Here is a 17,539-nt window from a genome sequence, read left to right as displayed (position 1 = left end):
TTTAAAGGTCATCGCTGGGGAGCCATTCGTGTTCCCATTTATTCAAAAGCGTAGGTTCCAGCGCTAATTTAGTTTTTTAGACAGTGGTTTATTTTCACGTCATTGTGAGAAAACAGTGCCATAAACGAATGAAAGGGACGGAGTGGTTTTATCCGTACGACAATATAGGAAGCGAAGCGACCACCGACAGCAACACAAAAGCCTCTTAGGGCAGGGGAGATTCCAAAGGAAGTGACGTCGCCGGGACGTGCACTCGGCGAACCAGTAGGCAACCAGCGCTGGCGGCGAAGTGGCGGGAGGAGTTGAGGCGAGCGGAGAAGAAGCCGGAAGAAGTTTTATTTCTGCCAGGCGCCCTCTTGTCCTGTCGCTGCTCTTCCTTCTCTCGGCGTCCATCTCCGTTCCTTTGCACCTCTAACATGGAGCCCGGAGCAATCGCTGCTGTCGTCCCCGCTCCTGAGGCGAGCGCGAGTCCAGCTTGGCCCCAAAGCAAGGTGAGGCAGGGAGGGCCGGCGGGGGGCGGCGGCCGTGCCCGAGGAATTTCTTCAGGCCTGGTCTAGATCCAGCCGCCCCCAAAACGAGAGCCAGCGGAGGAGGCCTGAGGTGGCGGGGTGGGCGCCGTCGTCGCTTCAGGCACGGAAGGGCGGCGGCGGGCAGGATCCCCCCATTGATAAGCGAGTAGAGCGGAGGCCTCGTCGCGTAATTCCCTGAGAGAAAACAGAATGAAATATCTCCCCTCCCCCCTGCCTCACACACACTTGGTGTTTTCTCAGGGAATGTTGTGGTGACAGTTAAGAAAAACGACGCTGCCTCCCCTCGCGGAACCTGAAGTGGTACAGTCCACTCACTCCGTGTAATTCTGCCCGCGGGTGTAAACGAGGCCTCAGGCCTCCAGGGACGGAGGCCTTGGCTTTGCCTCCTCTCCCGTCACACTGGTTGGGGTGTGTGGAGGGGGGCGCGGGTTTTATTGTCCGAAATGACCCCGCCGCTGGCTCCTTTCCTTTCCACCGCCTGCCCCACCGGGTTGCTCTAATTCAGAAGGCCAACCTTGTGCTGGCAGAGACGAGTAAAGGGTCCAAGGGGTCCTGTGAGGATAGAGTTGGGGGCTGGTGAGGGAACAACCATTTCTTAGCCACCGGAGGCTATGTGGCAAAAAGGTGGTAGGTGAGACATAGCTGAGTGAGCAAAGTACATGTAAATAATAATACTCTTTGCCAGCATAGAGGCAAATAAGTATAGGGTTCTCATTGTTTCAATGACCTGGTCGTAAACCCCCCAAAAACAAGGTTAGAATGTAATGATCGGGAGTAATAACTTATTTAAGCAATTTTGAGTCTACGCTCAGATAAGCTTGCCTGTTTGTCAGTCTTCTGATAAGAGGCTACACATGGATATGGTGCTGGGCTCAGAGCCAAGTAACTCATTTGTAGTGCTCTGAAACCTGGTATTCATTGAGAGAGACCATTAACTGGTCCATCATTCATAAATTAGATTTATGGGTGTGCTGCTGTAACGTTTAAAGTAACAGCTGTTTTACAAATTCTTAATAATTCCTAACTCTCAATGACCTCACTAATGTAAGCTGGAGCAGATAGGCTGCAATCTAGTTCAGAAGAGCAAGATCAGCCTTAGTGTTATGTAACATGAATTTCTGAGAGAAGAGTTCTTTGTAAGCCAGACCTTTGGTCCTTTATCAATAAAGTTAGCATGGTAAAAAGCATTTGTTCTCTGTCATGTGGATCTTTGATCAGTGTGGACACATATTCGTCAGCCAATAAGACACTTTTATATAAACCCCTCAGATTTTTATCAGTAAGTATTTTGTAGGATGATTCATAGTTGGCACTCAGTGTTTGAAACTCCCATTGTTCTAAGCAGATTTTGCGACAGGGAATTTCATTAGCATGATCAGTTTCTGAGCTCTGGGCGCAGTACTGTGCCTGAGATTTCAGATTAAAACTGCAGAATGGAAGGAAAGGAGGACCTTTTTCTGCCTCCCCATTTCCAGTTACTCTCTGAAGACTGGAGAAGAGACCCTCTTAGGGATATTAAGGTGTGGGCAGGGGAAGGACTAGACCATGTGAAAAATGAACATGATATTTTAGCTGCAGTTCATTCATTTTCAGCTTTGTATTCTTGTTATAAAAAGTGTGCCTAGACATCCCGTTGTTGTGCCCATAACCTAGGTTTAAGGTGTCATTTAGTTCCTAGTTTTCATATCTCGGTTTCTAACACTGTTGGCACTGATCAGTGAAAAAACATGGGGAGACTGTCTTATCCTAGACATGTTCAGTTATTTAAGTGGAGAAAGTGACAATTTCAGATCTGAAACAGAAATTGAGTGGATTATAGTGGCAAATATTTAAACAGCTCTCATATTCTAAATGCTGATATATTTTTATGTATACTTTATAAAGGAATAAAGGCATTGTTCAATCTTTAAATAAAAAGTAGTATGGCTCACTTCTGTGACTTCACAAGACTGGATTCATTTTACACAGTGTATTTCCGTGTATCTATAGAAAGAAATGTGACATCAGGATTTTATGCAAAGAAAAATTATCTGTCTTATCCATAGCCAAAAAGATAATCTATTTTTGTTGCAGTGTCCATGGGGAACTCCTAAAAACACCACAATATCATGTTCCTTTGCTGATGTCATGAGTGAACAGCTAGCTAAAGAGCTACAGTTAGAAGAAGAAAATTCTTCTTTTCCTGAAGTGGTATCGTAAGTTGAATATCCTTACATTATGAATGCTTATTACAGACTTAGTTAATTGTTAGTGGGATCCTGTATTTTTTTTTTACAGCTGCAATTCTTCACTCCTGTACTTGGAAGTACTGTATTTTTCGCTCTATAAGATGCCCCAGACCACAAGACGCACCTAGTTTTTGGAGGAGGAAAACAAGAAAAAAAAATTCTGAATCTCAGAAGCCAGAACAGCAAGAGGGATCGCTGCGCAGTGAACGCAGCAATCCCTCTTGCTGTTCTGGCTTCTGGGATAGCTTCGCAGCCTGCATTCGCTCCATAAGATGCACACACATTTCCCCTTACTTTTAAGGAGGGAAAAAGTGAGTCTTATAGAGCAAAAAATACGGTATATATTACATAAGTAGAACTTCTGAGTACATATGCATAGAGTCAGGTGGTGAGTGTGATTTTTGGGAAACTATTGTAGCAATAGCTAAAGTCAGTATTGGGGCTTGGCAAAGTCTTTTCGTTGGGGTATAAAAGCTAGTTACAAGCCTTCCTACCTGCTGCTGCCATAGCTTTCTCTTCAGGTTTGAGAGAGGGAAAAAGTTGGTGCCTAGTGAAATGACTCATCTTACACAAGGTGCCTGAAAGAGTCTGAATTGCTTCCTTGTTTGAACTGAGCTGTATTCAAAAGGAAGGGAGTAGAATTACCACACTCCATGTTGTATACTGTGTGGAAATTATTTAGTGTCCTGCCAGGCTCCTTTAAAATGAAGAAATTGCATAGCCACCTCCTTCCTTTTTAATTACGCAAAGCAATCAACTTCCTCCTCTGCAACGTATATTATATGGCAGCTAAAAATGTACTATATTCTTAGTTGGAGTACCAAGGGCTGAATTGTCCCGCTAAGTGTTCTCTTTTGGTCTCTCATATCCAGGGCTGTTGAAGGATCATTTATTAGTGGGGAGAATATTGATACTTCCAGTGACTTGATGCTGGCACAGATGCTGCAAATGGAATTTGATAGAGAGTTTGATGCACAGCTTCGACGTGAAGAAAAGAAGTTCAATGGAGATAGCAAAGGTTACTATCATGAGTCATGATTTCTTTGTTAGGGTGAATCTTTCTGTTTCTCAGTGGCCCTTATAACAACTGTTAACTCATATACATTTTTGTTTCTATTTCTCAAGTGTCCATATCTTTTGAGAACTACCGCAAGGTACATCCTTTTGAAGACAGTGACAGCTCTGAAGATGAGGTCGATTGGCAGGATACTCGTCATGATCCTTATAGAGCAGGTACCATTTGGATTAAAAACTTATGAAATGTACCATTTCTATAAGCAAAGCTTTTCATATTGTAGGATCCTGAAAAAGTGTTTTGTGAGGCCATTGGCAACTGCTTAATGAAGATCACGCTGTGAATTACATAATATGCTGTTAGTACAATAGAGCATGTTTAATAGAGCACATGGGAGTGCTTTCAATAGCAAAAGGCAAATCCCTGCTAAACTGTAGCTTGAATTCTAAAATTTTAGAATAGAGTATAGGGAGGAGAAGAAAAGGAAGGAATGTGAGTAAAGCAGTTATGTGTACTTCTCTTGTGCAAAGATTGTGTGGGAGACAGATTCAGGAATGGGGAGCTGCAGCCTTCCAATAGCTTTGTCAGTAGTTCATGCATTTTCTAGTTATGTTGATTAAATATGAAGTATTAGCAACACACATTTCAAAAAAATCTTTACTAAATGAGCCCCCTTTTTGGGATATGAAAGTGTCAGATTTTCTCAAGCTTCCCTAAGAACTAAAACCTTTTTCTTCAGTATAGCTGCAAAGAAATAACAGCCAAAAGAAATGGAAAGGATCAGGGTAGTTGGTGTACGGAACCATATGATATAACTATATATATAAAAAATAAAATACTTCAATCTCTCTCTCTCTCTCACACACACACACACACATATACATATATATATATATATATATATATATATATATATATATATATATATATGATTGAAGTATTTTATTTTGCTGGGCAAAATATTTTTTATGTATCCTTTTTAATAATAAGATTGAAAGATTCTGTGTAGTATATTTTATTGCAACTTTCTGAAAGGGAAATATTATCTAGAAATTGCCAGCATCAATGGCTAATGCAATAAAAGTTTAGGATGGTGATATTGATATTGATAGCGTCAAGTGTAATTTGTGCCCTAGAATGCTTTGTAGGATGTGGCTAAAAAGGTTGCATACATTTATTTACTAGTCTTGGAAGTGTATTTTGAGAGCAATATTTTCTTCATAGATAAGCCCACTACTACTCCAAAGAAAGGCTTTATAGGAAAAGGAAAAGATATTACTACCAAGCATGATGAGGTCGTGTGTGGAAGAAAGAATACTGCTCGAATGGAAAATGTAAGTTCTGTCCTAAGTTTATGATTGACATTCCAAGCTTGGTCTGTGACTGCTTGCAAAACATATTGCTATTGACTCTTGATATATACTGCTTCACTTCCCATGATAACCCAGTACTTGATACAAATGTCATGATAGTATCTATGCCAGTATTTAAACTTGTTCTATGCACCTGTTTAAAAACAATTATATGGCTCTATTTGCACATAACAGTAAGCCCTGGTTTGTTGTAACCATAGTGAGGTAACTCATAGCACGTTGAACAAACAAGTCATGGCTTGTTTTCTCCCAGGCTAAATTTGTTTTCTAGCTGCTCTTACCTCATGCCTCTGTAGCTTGGTGAGTGTCCAGCACTGGGTGGCCAACAAACTATAGTTCAGCAAGCCACACTACGTCTAAACAAGCCATAGTTTAGCATGGCATGTAAACCGAGCCATGATCTCTTAGCTTCTGAAGTGTGTGTCAGAGATCTTATTACCTTGGAATGCCCCCTTATGTCTCTGGTTAAATACTTTCGTAGAAGGATTTCATAGGCTCCTAGAATTGTAGAGTTGGAAGGAACCATGAGCGTCATCTAGCCCAACCCTCTGCTAGAGGTTCATAGTATAGTTGCCCCATATTTTTATTCTTTCTTATAACTGTATTGGTCTGTTGTAGTTTGTATTTGTCATGGCCTCTGACAAGAACAATAAAATTTATTATCTGTATTACTGTCATCTGCAGTGTGCTTTAGTGGATAAAGTGCTAAGCTTGAACTTGAGAGATCTGGGTTCAAATTTCTGCTCTGTCTTAAAGCTCCCAAACTGGCCTGGAGCGAGTCTCTCTCCCATAGGTCTTCTCTTTAGATTGTTATGTTAATATGGGGGAAAGTTATTTCTGCTGTTCTGAGCTACAGTAAGTAATGGACGCACTGCAGGTGTAGGTCTCCCCTATCAGCAGCTTTTTCAGACACACAGAATATCTAGGGTGAAAATTCCGTGTCATTTACTAAATTTCACCTGTCTTCACAGTTTGCACCTGAATTTCAAGTTGGTGATGGAATTGGTATGGACCTAAAATTGTCCAATCATGTCTTCAATGCCTTAAAGCAGCATGCTTACTCCGAGGAACGTCGAAGCGCCAGGCTCCATGAGAAGAAGGAGCATTCTACTGCTGTATGTTTTGGTGACTCAGACAAAATGAAAATTGCATAGTTTAGCAGGGCTGTATTACAGTGGTACCTCAGGTTACATACGCTTCAGGTTACAGACTCCGCTAACCCAGAAATATTACCTTGGGTTAAGAACTTTGCTTCAGGATGAGACAGAAATAGTGCTGCCGCGGCGCAGCAGCAGCAGGAGGCCCCATTAGCTAAAGTGGTCTTCAGGTTAAGAACAGTTTCAGGTTAAGAACTGACCTCCAGAATGCATTAAGTTCTTAACCCGAGGTACCACTATATTTAGAATAAACTTGCTATCTGAATACTGAAAAAATGAAGACTTTTCTGGAGTCATAACAGAACATTATTTGAGAGCTGCACCTGCTGAGTAGGTTGTTTTATGCTATGGGAGTGTTAAGTCTGAAGTAATTGATACAGGAAAAAATATAGAGGATCATTTTAAAATTTAAAGTAATTTAAAAATTAAACCTGATCAAGCTAAAGTTCATAGCACTTGCAGATTAATCAAAGGAACGTTTTGTCATCTGAATTAAACATACAGCGTAATAAAAATTTCTCTTCCCCGCTCTTCTTGTGCAGGAGAAAGCAGTAGATCCTAAAACACGCTTACTTTTGTATAAGATGGTCAATTCTGGAATGCTGGAGACCATCACCGGATGCATAAGTACAGGAAAAGAGTCAGTGGTGTTTCATGCATATGGAGGAAGGTATTTTTAAAAATATGGTTATGATACTTGTATTGTGTAAAACTGAGAGCAACTGCAGAGCAACATAGTATTTGGAATACATGTATACTGTTCGTTAGCTTAGATTTTATAAAATTGTTGCAGTGGAAGTATGCAGCATCACACTTGTCCCCCTTCCTTAAAATAAATCATATTATAGGCTATCATGAAACCTTAAGTTAAATATACTATTTAAATCTAGTAATGTAAAATATACATCATTATAAAATGAATATTTAACTAGTTCAGTGGTCAAATGTTTCAAAGCTGACGTATTGAGATATAATGCAATGAAATAGTTTTCCAAATATGTTCTCGTCTTTTGCCTTATCTATACTTTCTCATCTGTTTTACTGGTTGAAGCTTCTTTAAAATTGGTTTGTAGGCATGTAACTAAAACTTCTTTCTTTTCTCCTCTTAAAGTTTGGGTGAGGATGCTAGCCCCATACCTTCAGAATGTGCCATAAAGGTGTTTAAAACAACTCTGAATGAATTTAAGAATCGTGATAAGTATATCAAAGATGATTATAGGTTCAGAGATCGTTTCAGCAAACTGAATCCACGAAAGATAATCCGAATGTGGGCTGAGAAAGAAATGCACAACTTAAAAAGGTATAAAAATGTAGGTGTAGGTATGAATAAGCTGTAGAATCTTGTTGAAAACCAAGTACTTGGGAATCAATGTAAAATCTCCCTTCAACATTGACTGCGTGTCTTGAACCATGTTCCTTTATGTATAAAATATTTTACATTTTTTACAATTACTATTTGCTGTATCTGAATGCTGCTATACAGGTAACTGTTTTGCTTTAATTCTTAATTTATTTAAAACTATATAGTGCCCGTCATGCTCACTTTTCCAGTTGGTGTATACAATAGAATACAAAGCTATACAAAATGGTTAAAAATAAAAAAATCCAACATAAATCATAATTGAGTACAACCCATTAGTTAATACATTTAAAGCTGTTATTAAAATGTTATATGGCAGTAATGAGGAATCTGCAGCTCACAAGTCTAATTAGGGCTGGTATAAATGTGCCTAATTTGGCCCCCAATCCACCTTGTATGTTGTATATGATGTTAGGTGTGGGGCAGGGAAAGACATGGGTGCAGAGGATTGATAAGAGCCTCACAATGCGGAATCAAACAGGGTTTGCTTGATTGGTAGTGACTTCAGGCTCCAATTGAATCAGCTAAAATGTCTTTTAACTGATGGGCTTGAATTCAAGCTGTACTTCAAAGGAGAAATGGATGACCTGATGTCAGGTGATTGACAGGTGGGCACCCCCATCCACCTGTCAAAGTGACCCACCAAAGGATCTTGCCTGCTCAGCTGAGAAGATTCACGACCCTGTTGTATGCTTTTATAAAGAGCCAGTAACTGTAATTGAGTCAAAACAGGTATGACAGTGTAGGCATGTTGGTGAGTTTTGACTAGCTGGAAATACTTATGCTCTAATGCTTTTTTCGTCGTCTTCACAGAATGCAGGCAGCTGGCATTCCTTGTCCAGAAGTGGTTACCCTTAAAAAGCATGTCTTAGTTATGTCCTTCATTGGCCAGGATCAAGTTCCAGCTCCTAAACTAAAAGAAGTAAAACTCAGTAGCGAAGATATGAAGAAGGCTTACTATCAAGTTCTTCATGTAAGATCAATACAATTGTCTTGTCTCAAAACTATTGGCAAGAGTTCCTTTCAATAACAGATAATTGATGAATATTTATTTATTTACTTATTAAATGTATATAAATGTGCATGTAGGGTCCCTCCACAGTCTGCTAAGGTAGTTAAGATCATCAAATGAAGCCCATTAGTTTTTCCATGGCCTGATTATTGGCTTGTAATAATATGGAGTATGGCATTTTCATTAGGGGCACCAATGTTGTGGAACATGGGAGGCCCCATCAGTATTGGCATTCCACCTGCTCTTAAAGATGCACCTGTTTCAACAAGCATTTCCCTGATCTTGAAATACTTTATTTGATGGTGGTTTTAATTGCTATGCTCTTTTAATAGGCTTATTCATTATGGATGTGTTAATGTGGTTTTACTATGTACTTTAATTATATTGTCTTTTTAGTCAGAACTGTATTGGAGTCAAAGATTACTACAAGTAGCTTGAACAAAAATTTGAATACAGGACCACTGAAAGTGTTGGTTCTGTGAAACCAGCAATTATCTGTACAACAGTATATCCTAGAGTCCCACAATACTTGGATTATATTTAATACTCCCGAGATTGACAGCCTTTCTTAGTGTAGTAAGTGTACTATAAAAAGTCATGGCTAAGTACTTTTAGTAGAAGCAAGAGTGATTAGGGCATTTTAAAAACATGCCTATCAGTCATATGCAGTTGCAATTCTGCACAGTTCAGATAAGCTAACTAGAGTGAGCATGCCAAATATTACCTGTAATATAATTTGGTAATATTTTGTTTCTGAAAAATAAGCAAAGGTTCTTTCATATGGTTGCTTTCTGTATCCAGCATGCATGTACCCATGTATACACTGTTAATTTTTAATCAGTCTTTAGTGGTAATATTGAATAATAATTTAGTGGCATGGAGAGCATTCCCATTAATAACTTGCTGCTTGTTTCTAGATGATGCAACAGTTGTATAAAGAGTGCAGTTTAGTTCATGCTGACCTAAGTGAATACAACATGCTGTGGCAAGGGGGAAAGGTAAGCAGATTCTGCATGGAGAAAAATAACTAGAGATGGTCCCATATGCAAATATCTGAAATACTCATCTTATTTATATTATAGGTCTGGTTAATTGATGTCAGTCAGTCTGTGGAGCCCACTCACCCACATGGACTCCAGTTCTTGTTTAGAGATTGCAGGAATGTTTCACAGGTAAAGCGTCTGACAATCTTGTTATTTTGTATTTGTATCTATAGAAGTGCATGTATCTTAAAATGTATATGGAAGTTTTCTCAAAATATTTATCACTTCATTCTGAAAATGTAGGTTTAATTTTAATGGGGAAGAGAGAGGATTCTATTCGGCAAGAGTTGAGAACATCTTAAATTGTAATTGATTTTTGGTCCCTTAGTTGCTTGTAATACAAAAAAAACAAAAAACCAGCTGTCTTTTTAATAGGTTATCAAAAGAGTTTATTCAAGGCCCTGACCTTGATCTGGAGAGTCCACTCCCCTTCAAAAATAAGACAACACAGGCTTATAAAACATGCTTGTATTTGTGAGAAAAATTCAGGCTAGAAAGCTTAGGAAAATCTTATTGCAAGTCCAGATGTCCACAAATAATAGCTACCTCAAACCACTGCTAGACTAAAGAAAGTCAGTGAGAAAGAAGGGGGGGATGCTTTTATGAATTCAGTGGTTAAACTTATCTTTGCTTTTAATGAAAGTTCTTCCAGAAAAATGGTGTATCTGAAACACTCGGTGAAAGAGAGCTCTTCAATGCTGTCTCAGGTTTAAACTTAGCAGCTGACAATGAAGTGGACTTCTTAGCTGAGGTAAGTTCTCCCCACCTTGGAGTGTGTGGGGGAGGGGGAGTATAAATATGATCTTATTCTCTAGGCTGCACTCAGAGAAGCTCTTAGACTGTGCAGAGAGATCTGCATTATGAAGGCAGAGTTGAGCCCAATTTTTTAGCTTTGTTATTCATACATTTGGAAATGCCACTTGTCTTTGTGTGATTCAGCCTTTCTGTCTAAATATGAAGCATTCCCCCTAGGAATATATGAGTGAGTACTATTCATGAAACTTATTCATGTGCCATTTTAGTGAAACCCTTGGTTTCTGCAAGAGACAAAGCGTTAACCTGCCCAATAAAGTGAGCAAATGTAGGGTTTTCAGAAAACCAGTTTTTATCATCGTCCTGAAAATCCTGAGTCTTGGGGCACAAAGAATTAACCAGACCTAACTTGATCTGACAATATAATGCTTTCTGCTGTGAGTGTGTTCTGAGGGAAATTGTTCTTGCTTTAGCTATACTCATTTTGCTACTTATTTTAGACATTATATGTACTGCTTAATTACAGTCAAATCTAAGTGCTATGGAGAAGGCTCAGTACAATGAAACAAAAATGAATTAAAACAATAAAATCAGAACTCAGATAAAAAGCCTGCTGGATTTTTTTCTTTCTTTTTTTAGTATTGTGAGTTAGAGTAGTGAACTACAAAAATTGTATATTTGGGTTTGGCGTTCAATGTCAACTTTAAGAGAATTTTTCAAATTGAAAACAGGCTTGTTAAAACTCTAAAATTAATCAATTATTTGTAACTTAGACAATAAACATTTATTTTAAACAATTGTATTGTGATTTTCACTGCAGTTAGCAATTCTAGAGTGGTGACAATGAAACAATAAATTATACACCAAGCAGCATATCAGCAAAACAATGTAATTGCAACCACCAAAACCATAGACTGACATTACATTTCAGCGAAGACCTAAGCTAATAGTCAGGTGTACACAAACTGCTTTTCAAAGCAGTTTCAGTAGTGGATTGCCATATGGCATAGACTGCTGCTGTTTGGGGAAACTCGAGACCAAAGGTCCTCTGAGGCTCAAAGGAATTAGTTGTCAGCAGTTGTTTGGTTTCTGTGGACTTCGTTTTCACTAACATGGGTCTGTGATTTTGACTTTAATTTGGCTCTTAGTTAAACACGCAGGTAATATATCCATTGAATATGCTTGTATAGGAACCACTGGGAATGGTTCAACAGAAGTACAGTGGTGCCTCGCAAGACGAAATTAATTCGTTCCGCAAGTTTTTTCTTCTTGCGAGTTTTTCGTCTTGCGAAGCACGGTTTCCCATAGGAATGTATTGAAAATCAATCAATGCGTTCCTATGGAAACCGCCTTCAGACCAGGTCCGGGGACAGTCTGTCCCCCGACCTCTTCTGAAGGCTGGGGGGGGGACAAGGGCTTTTCTTCCCACTGCCAGCCTTCAGAAGGCTGTTCTGAAGGCTGGCGGTAGGAAGAAAAGCCCTTCTCCCCACCTCCCACCCCCCAAGCTCCGGGGACAGGAGGGCTTTCCTCCCGACCGCCAGCATTTTAAAAGCCCCCAGGACAGCGGAGACTTCTCCGCTGTCCCGGGGAGATCTTAAAATGCTGGCGGGCGGCAGCGAAACCTTCGCCCGCCAGCATTTTAAGATCGCCCGGGACAGCGGAGAAGTCTCCGCTGTCCAGGGGGCTTTTAAAATGCTGGGGGTCGGTAGCGAAGGATTCGCTGCCGCCCGCCAGCATTTTAAGATCGCCCCGGGATAGTGGAGAAACGCGCTGCGCTTCTCCGCTATCCCGGGAAGGCAGGCGGGGGTAGCAAAGACTTTTGCCCCCCGCCAGCCTTCAGAAGAGGTCCAGGACCTCTTCTGAAGGCCGGCGGTGGGTGAAAGTCTTTGCTCCTGATGGCCAGCATTTTAAAAGTGGTCCGGGATAGCGGGAAAGCACAGCGCGCTTCCCTGCTATCCCGGACCGCTTTTAAAATGCTGGCGGTGGGGAGCAAAGCTTTTCGGCCCCCGCCGGCCTTCCTGGACCTCTTCTGAAGGCCGGAGGGGGGCGAAAGGCTTTGCTCCCCACCGCCAGCATTTAAAAGAGGTCCCCGGAGATTTCCCTATGGGCTTTCTTCTTGCGAAGCAAGCCCATAAGGAAATTCGTCTTGCGGAACGACTCAAAAACGGAAAACTCTTTCGTCTTGCGAGTTTTTCGTTTTGCGAGGCGTTCGTCTTGCGAGGCACCACTGTAGTATTTTCACTAAACTATGTATGAAAATCCCAACTAATTCCTTGTTCTTAGAACATAATTGTGCGTGGGCTGAGCTGATGGTGCTGTTATCTGCATTTCCCATTATGCCTTGTCCATTTCCCCAGCACAAAAGATGTTTTGTTACCAGGTGAGACTATCTTGCATATGGTGTGTCAATCTATTTTGTTTCTGCAAAGGAAAAAATGTCAAGGATAGTAATGCTGGTGAAACAGGAAGAAAATAAAATCGGCAAAGCTCAATAACAGGCTTTTTGTATGCTCCATGAACTCACAATTGTTTAAACATGAGCTGATCAGTAATGTGACAACAATAAAAGGTGAAGACAAAGGCAGTACAAGTTCAGCAAATTGGTATCATGCCAAGCAGAATTGCAGTACATTTAAATATAGTCTGTTTCTGACTACTATGTGTCTTTCTGTTTTATAGATTGAAGCTTTGGAGAAGATGAGTGAAGATCATGTTCAAAATCATGGGAAAAAGGTGTCTCTGTATCCGAGTGATTATGGGAGTCCACCAACATCTTGCAATGAATAGCACTTTGAGTTGAACTGAAACATCTTTTTTGCATCTTACATTAAGTGCAGTGATTAAATGTCAGCTGCCAAAAGCAACAGAAGTTATGGTCAACTCAGAATGCCATAAATGAAACTTCAGGGAACGTGCATTGGTGCTTTGGTGTGTTTTTTCAGACAAGCCCACGTTAGGTCACTGGAACTGTCAACTACATGGCTCTCTGACAATGGAAAGTAATTTTCCTTTTTAATCTGACATGAATTTTTCAGGTCAGTGAAGCTGAGTTAAGAATATGGTGTGATGAAATATTTAATTTATTTAATGTCACAATTTCAGACTAAACCGAAGTACTACATAAAAATGGGAAAGAGTGGTTGATACTCTTTCCTTCCCCTTCCACTTTTACATACTGGTATACCTGATGGAGGAAAAAGTTTAAAACTTTTTGTGCGTATGGTTTATGCACAAACTTTAATTTTAATAGTGTATGGTTAAAGGGAGGCTCACATTATGTTTCATAACTATATTCAACATTGATTTCATATCAAAAGTTTACTATTTTTACAAAAGCTTTAATATTCGATATACAAAATTTATATTAATCACTAAGAACAGTCTAAAACATTTTATATGATTTTTACACAGTAATAAAAAAAACCTCTTTTCCTGTAATTTGATTCTTAAATATGCAGGTCATTATGTCAAATGCTGAAAGAAGAAACTTGCTACTGGATTATCAATAGCAAAAACATTTGGTCTTTGTTTCTTGAACAATACTTGAACAGAAGGCACCTTAATATGATTCTCACATGGAGGTAGCTTTGGAAAAAAATATAAACAAGTCTAAATTACACAAAATTAGTAAGGATGCACAGCAGAAGAAGCTTCTGTACAGTTGTATCCTAAATGCATAAACTTGAGATGATAGTAAATTTACATCTTTCCACAATAGATTCTTTAGGTGTGATTCAGAAAACATCTTTTGTCTCCGCATGTATGTATGTAACGTAGCCTCTCATGTAATACAATTTGATGCAGTTGATATGACCACATAAACAAAAAACCCAATAGAACACAAATCCTTGGTGAAGCATATGTGTAAGAAATCTAGAGTCCTATAACAATGAACATGTCTACAAGATCTTATATGGAAGTTGAGGAGAGACTTGCCTGTCTATTCATGTATTGTTGATTTCATTCTTGGAGTGTACCTAAGTGTAACTAAATTATATCATTTCACTAAGGTCAGTATTAAAAAACAGTTCATTTACTGACAGATTTATTAGATTAATGGACTTAGTAGGGTGGTAAAATTTTAGAATTGTCATCTTTTGTTTTCAGATTTCTTCTTTTAGATCCCTTCATTATGTTGTAGTGAGAGACTGTTGCTGTGTGAAGCTCTCATAGTGGCCTGTGGAAAAGCTCGTTCCATGCAAAAATAAGAGGGATAATAAACAAATCTGATCTTGTCCCTGTGTCCGTGTAGGGTTTTTTTTGTCCAGCTTTTGTCTTTGTCCAGCTTTAAAAATTACATTCTAGTTCAAAATCCATCATTCTCACAAAAGTGAATGAGTGTAACATGCTGAGAGGCTGGTCTATAGAAAAGATATTTAAAGTAAGCATTGTATTTAACTGTCCATATAAAATCTGATCAATTTTCAAATAAGACATTGGCAAGTACAATCAAATGCAGCCATCCAATGAATGTAGCAGAAGTGTAATGTATGCTTTTTAAAACTATTATGATGTTCCTGATAGGCTTTTACTAAATTGGGTATTAAGAACTATTGAAAATTCTTTGTTTTTTTTATTAAAATACCCTTTGACCAATCTTTCAGATGACCTGCATTTTTTATTATTATTGTGTACCGCCCTATAACCGCAGGTCTCAGGGCGGTTCACAACATAAAATCACAATATAAAAATGCAAAATACATAATAGAAATAAAAACAAGGACAGCCCAATAATCCCCCCTCCCCAACACATTTTAGAAGAGCATTTGTTTGGAAATGGTATGGTGGTCTTGTTAACGATTCAGCTACTACAGCCACCTTCACAAATTTTGGTATTGTAAGTAAAACCAAAACCCTCTCCAACAGCAAAAGGCCTCCCTTTGCCTCCCTGAGAACTGCTTTTACAATTCTACACTTTGAAACAATGTCCACATCAGTCTTAGATGGAAGATACAGGAAAGTTCCAGTGCATTTATGATTCTGTATTTGTGGGGCAGGTGAAGTTAGAAGATCTTCCCCATTACATACATGCTCCATTCTCAGCTCTATCAAAACCCCAGAAAGATTTTTGGAACAGATGTTTGCACCACTGCAGGGACAGAACCCTGAAGTGAAAATATGTTGGCTATTACATGACTGCGACCCACTTGTCACATATAAAGCAGCTTTATTCGCAAAAGCCACTAAAAGTATTTGTGCTAGTCACATAAAAGACAACACTGTAGATTGTGCAGGGTATTCATTAATTTGATTTATTGTAAATGGTTGCTTATTTCTGGATCTTAACAGGTTTTATTGGATTTGCTGGTTTTGTAACTGGATTTGTAATGGCTTTTAGTCAAATACAGCAATTGATTGATTTATGTTGGGCAGTGTGTGTAGGAAGTAAGAGGCTTGACAGTACTGGTCCAAAGAGGTCAAAGACAAATAGTACATCCACTGTTGCCTTTTTCTAAACACATCTCGAAGGCCTCCCCCAGAGTAATGCTAATCCTGAGGTCATGAGAAACTTTTTTCTCATTTTAATATTACAAAGTAGCATTACATTGACATTTAGCTGCTCTGGGAACTTAATACAAGTATGCTTCTGCGTATCGAGTTATAATGGATACAGTTGTTTATACAACCCAATACAGATGGCAGGATTCTGGAGGTGATCCTTCCCTGGCTTACAAAAGCATTGAAAGTAAAATGCTTTAATATTTGTCATGTTGAGAGCCAAGTTTCCCCACGGTGGGAAACATGTCTGTTCTGTGGCATTTTGTTGGCAGAAGAGATGTGCAAGATTGTGTGCATCGCCTATTCTCTGTCCAGAAGCTGACCTGATGGGCAGCTGCATCTTCCTTTAACTAAGGCAATGACCCACCTTGCTCCTCGGCATCTGAGAGTAGCAGGCAACTTAGTGCAGAGCTTGCAGGTAGCTATTACCTCATTGCCTAATGATGGCCAGATTCAGACACTTGGTCACACAATGTGTAATTATGAAATCTGTGGGGTCAATAAATTGTGACAGCTATTAGTTAAATCGGCTTTTGAAGTTTAGACAAATGTCTAGGATTTATGTAATCCTGTACATTCGAAGCACTGCCCACTAGATTCAATGGAACTTGGTTCCAAGTAAGCATGTACAGAATTGCAGCAAATGTTTGTTTGCTAAATTGGGGCTGTAGCTCAGTACATTTGCAACACAGAAGGTCCTGGGTTCAATCCCTGGCATCTCCAGGTAGGCCTGGGAATGCCCACAAACCTGGAAAGCTGCCAGCTGCCAGTATCAACAGACCCAGGACCCACTTTTAACTCAAACATGCCTTTGGGGACCATTCCTTGACATTTTAGCATGCACTGACATTAGGGTTGCCACCTTTGGCCGGGCAAAATAAGGGACAGGTCAGGCAAAATATGGGGCAAGTTGGGAGGGGGGAATGGGGTGTGTGTGTAAAAATTACTTTACCTGATGCAGAAATGACTTTAAAGCAATCCATTGCAATGGGTTGTTTCCAGTGCTGGTCATACTCGTAAAGAGGAGACCCAATGAAATTTACGGATCTAAGTTCTCAATGCACATTAATTTCAATGACTCACATCCTCCCCACCTGCAGAAGAATGGTAAATGTAGAAACCAGATAAAAAGAAAGAGGTGAATATAGCAACAAATTCTGTTTCTCTTCCTCAGAGAGCTTTGCCTCCAGCATCCTTTTCCATGTGACTGCTACTGCCACGCACATTCACACACATGCATCATAGATAAGTTCATCTAACCACTAGGGTTACCATGTGTGCTTTCTTTTTGGACCTGTCCTTTATACAATATTTTGCATCAGTTTATTTAAATAAATAAAGGCAACAACCATTTTAAGGCTTCCATCCTCTCTATTTGAAAGTAAATTCAACTGAACTTAATAGGGACTTATTTTCAAAGCTGAAAGTAAATTTAGGACTGGGACAGTTTCTTGCAAGGGAATTTTGAGTCCTCATCTGCAGTACACATTTAAAGCACTTTAAATAGTCCGGGTGGTGGGGGTTTTTTTGGGGGGGGTTTCCTTGGTACACAAAGAATAGGTTTGCAAT

The 17,539-nt window shown here is 39.6% G+C and overlaps 1 protein-coding gene across 1 annotated transcript; it reads left to right on the top strand.

Moving 5' to 3' along the window:
* The first annotated feature begins 302 nt into the window (after positions 1-302).
* Positions 303-14,706, top strand: RIOK3 (RIO kinase 3). The gene is made up of 13 exons (XM_053396400.1): positions 303-491; positions 2,604-2,725; positions 3,631-3,776; positions 3,884-3,991; positions 4,998-5,107; positions 6,118-6,261; positions 6,846-6,973; positions 7,415-7,603; positions 8,477-8,636; positions 9,593-9,673; positions 9,758-9,847; positions 10,362-10,469; positions 13,151-14,706. The coding sequence occupies exons 1-13, from the start codon at positions 417-419 to the stop codon at positions 13,256-13,258; spliced, it is 1,569 nt and encodes a 522-aa protein (XP_053252375.1). The 5' UTR covers positions 303-416; the 3' UTR covers positions 13,259-14,706.
* The last annotated feature ends 2,833 nt before the right edge of the window (positions 14,707-17,539 follow it).

The sequence above is a fragment of the Podarcis raffonei genome, chromosome 7 (genome assembly GCF_027172205.1).
Source record: "Podarcis raffonei isolate rPodRaf1 chromosome 7, rPodRaf1.pri, whole genome shotgun sequence".
Lineage (NCBI taxonomy): Eukaryota > Metazoa > Chordata > Lepidosauria > Squamata > Lacertidae > Podarcis > Podarcis raffonei.
The sequence above is the reverse complement of the archived record's forward strand: the minus strand, read 5'-3'. Positions and strand labels throughout refer to the sequence as shown.

Bases quoted from the DNA above. Each gene is read 5' to 3' on its own strand.
- RIOK3 (XM_053396400.1), top strand. From the start codon at position 417: ATGGAGCCCGGAGCAATCGCTGCTGTCGTCCCCGCTCCTGAGGCGAGC. The intron at 9,848-10,361 runs GTAAAGCGTCTG...TTTTAATGAAAG, and splicing joins ATTGCAGGAATGTTTCACAG to TTCTTCCAGAAAAATGGTGT. The intron at 10,470-13,150 runs GTAAGTTCTCCC...TCTGTTTTATAG, and splicing joins AAGTGGACTTCTTAGCTGAG to ATTGAAGCTTTGGAGAAGAT.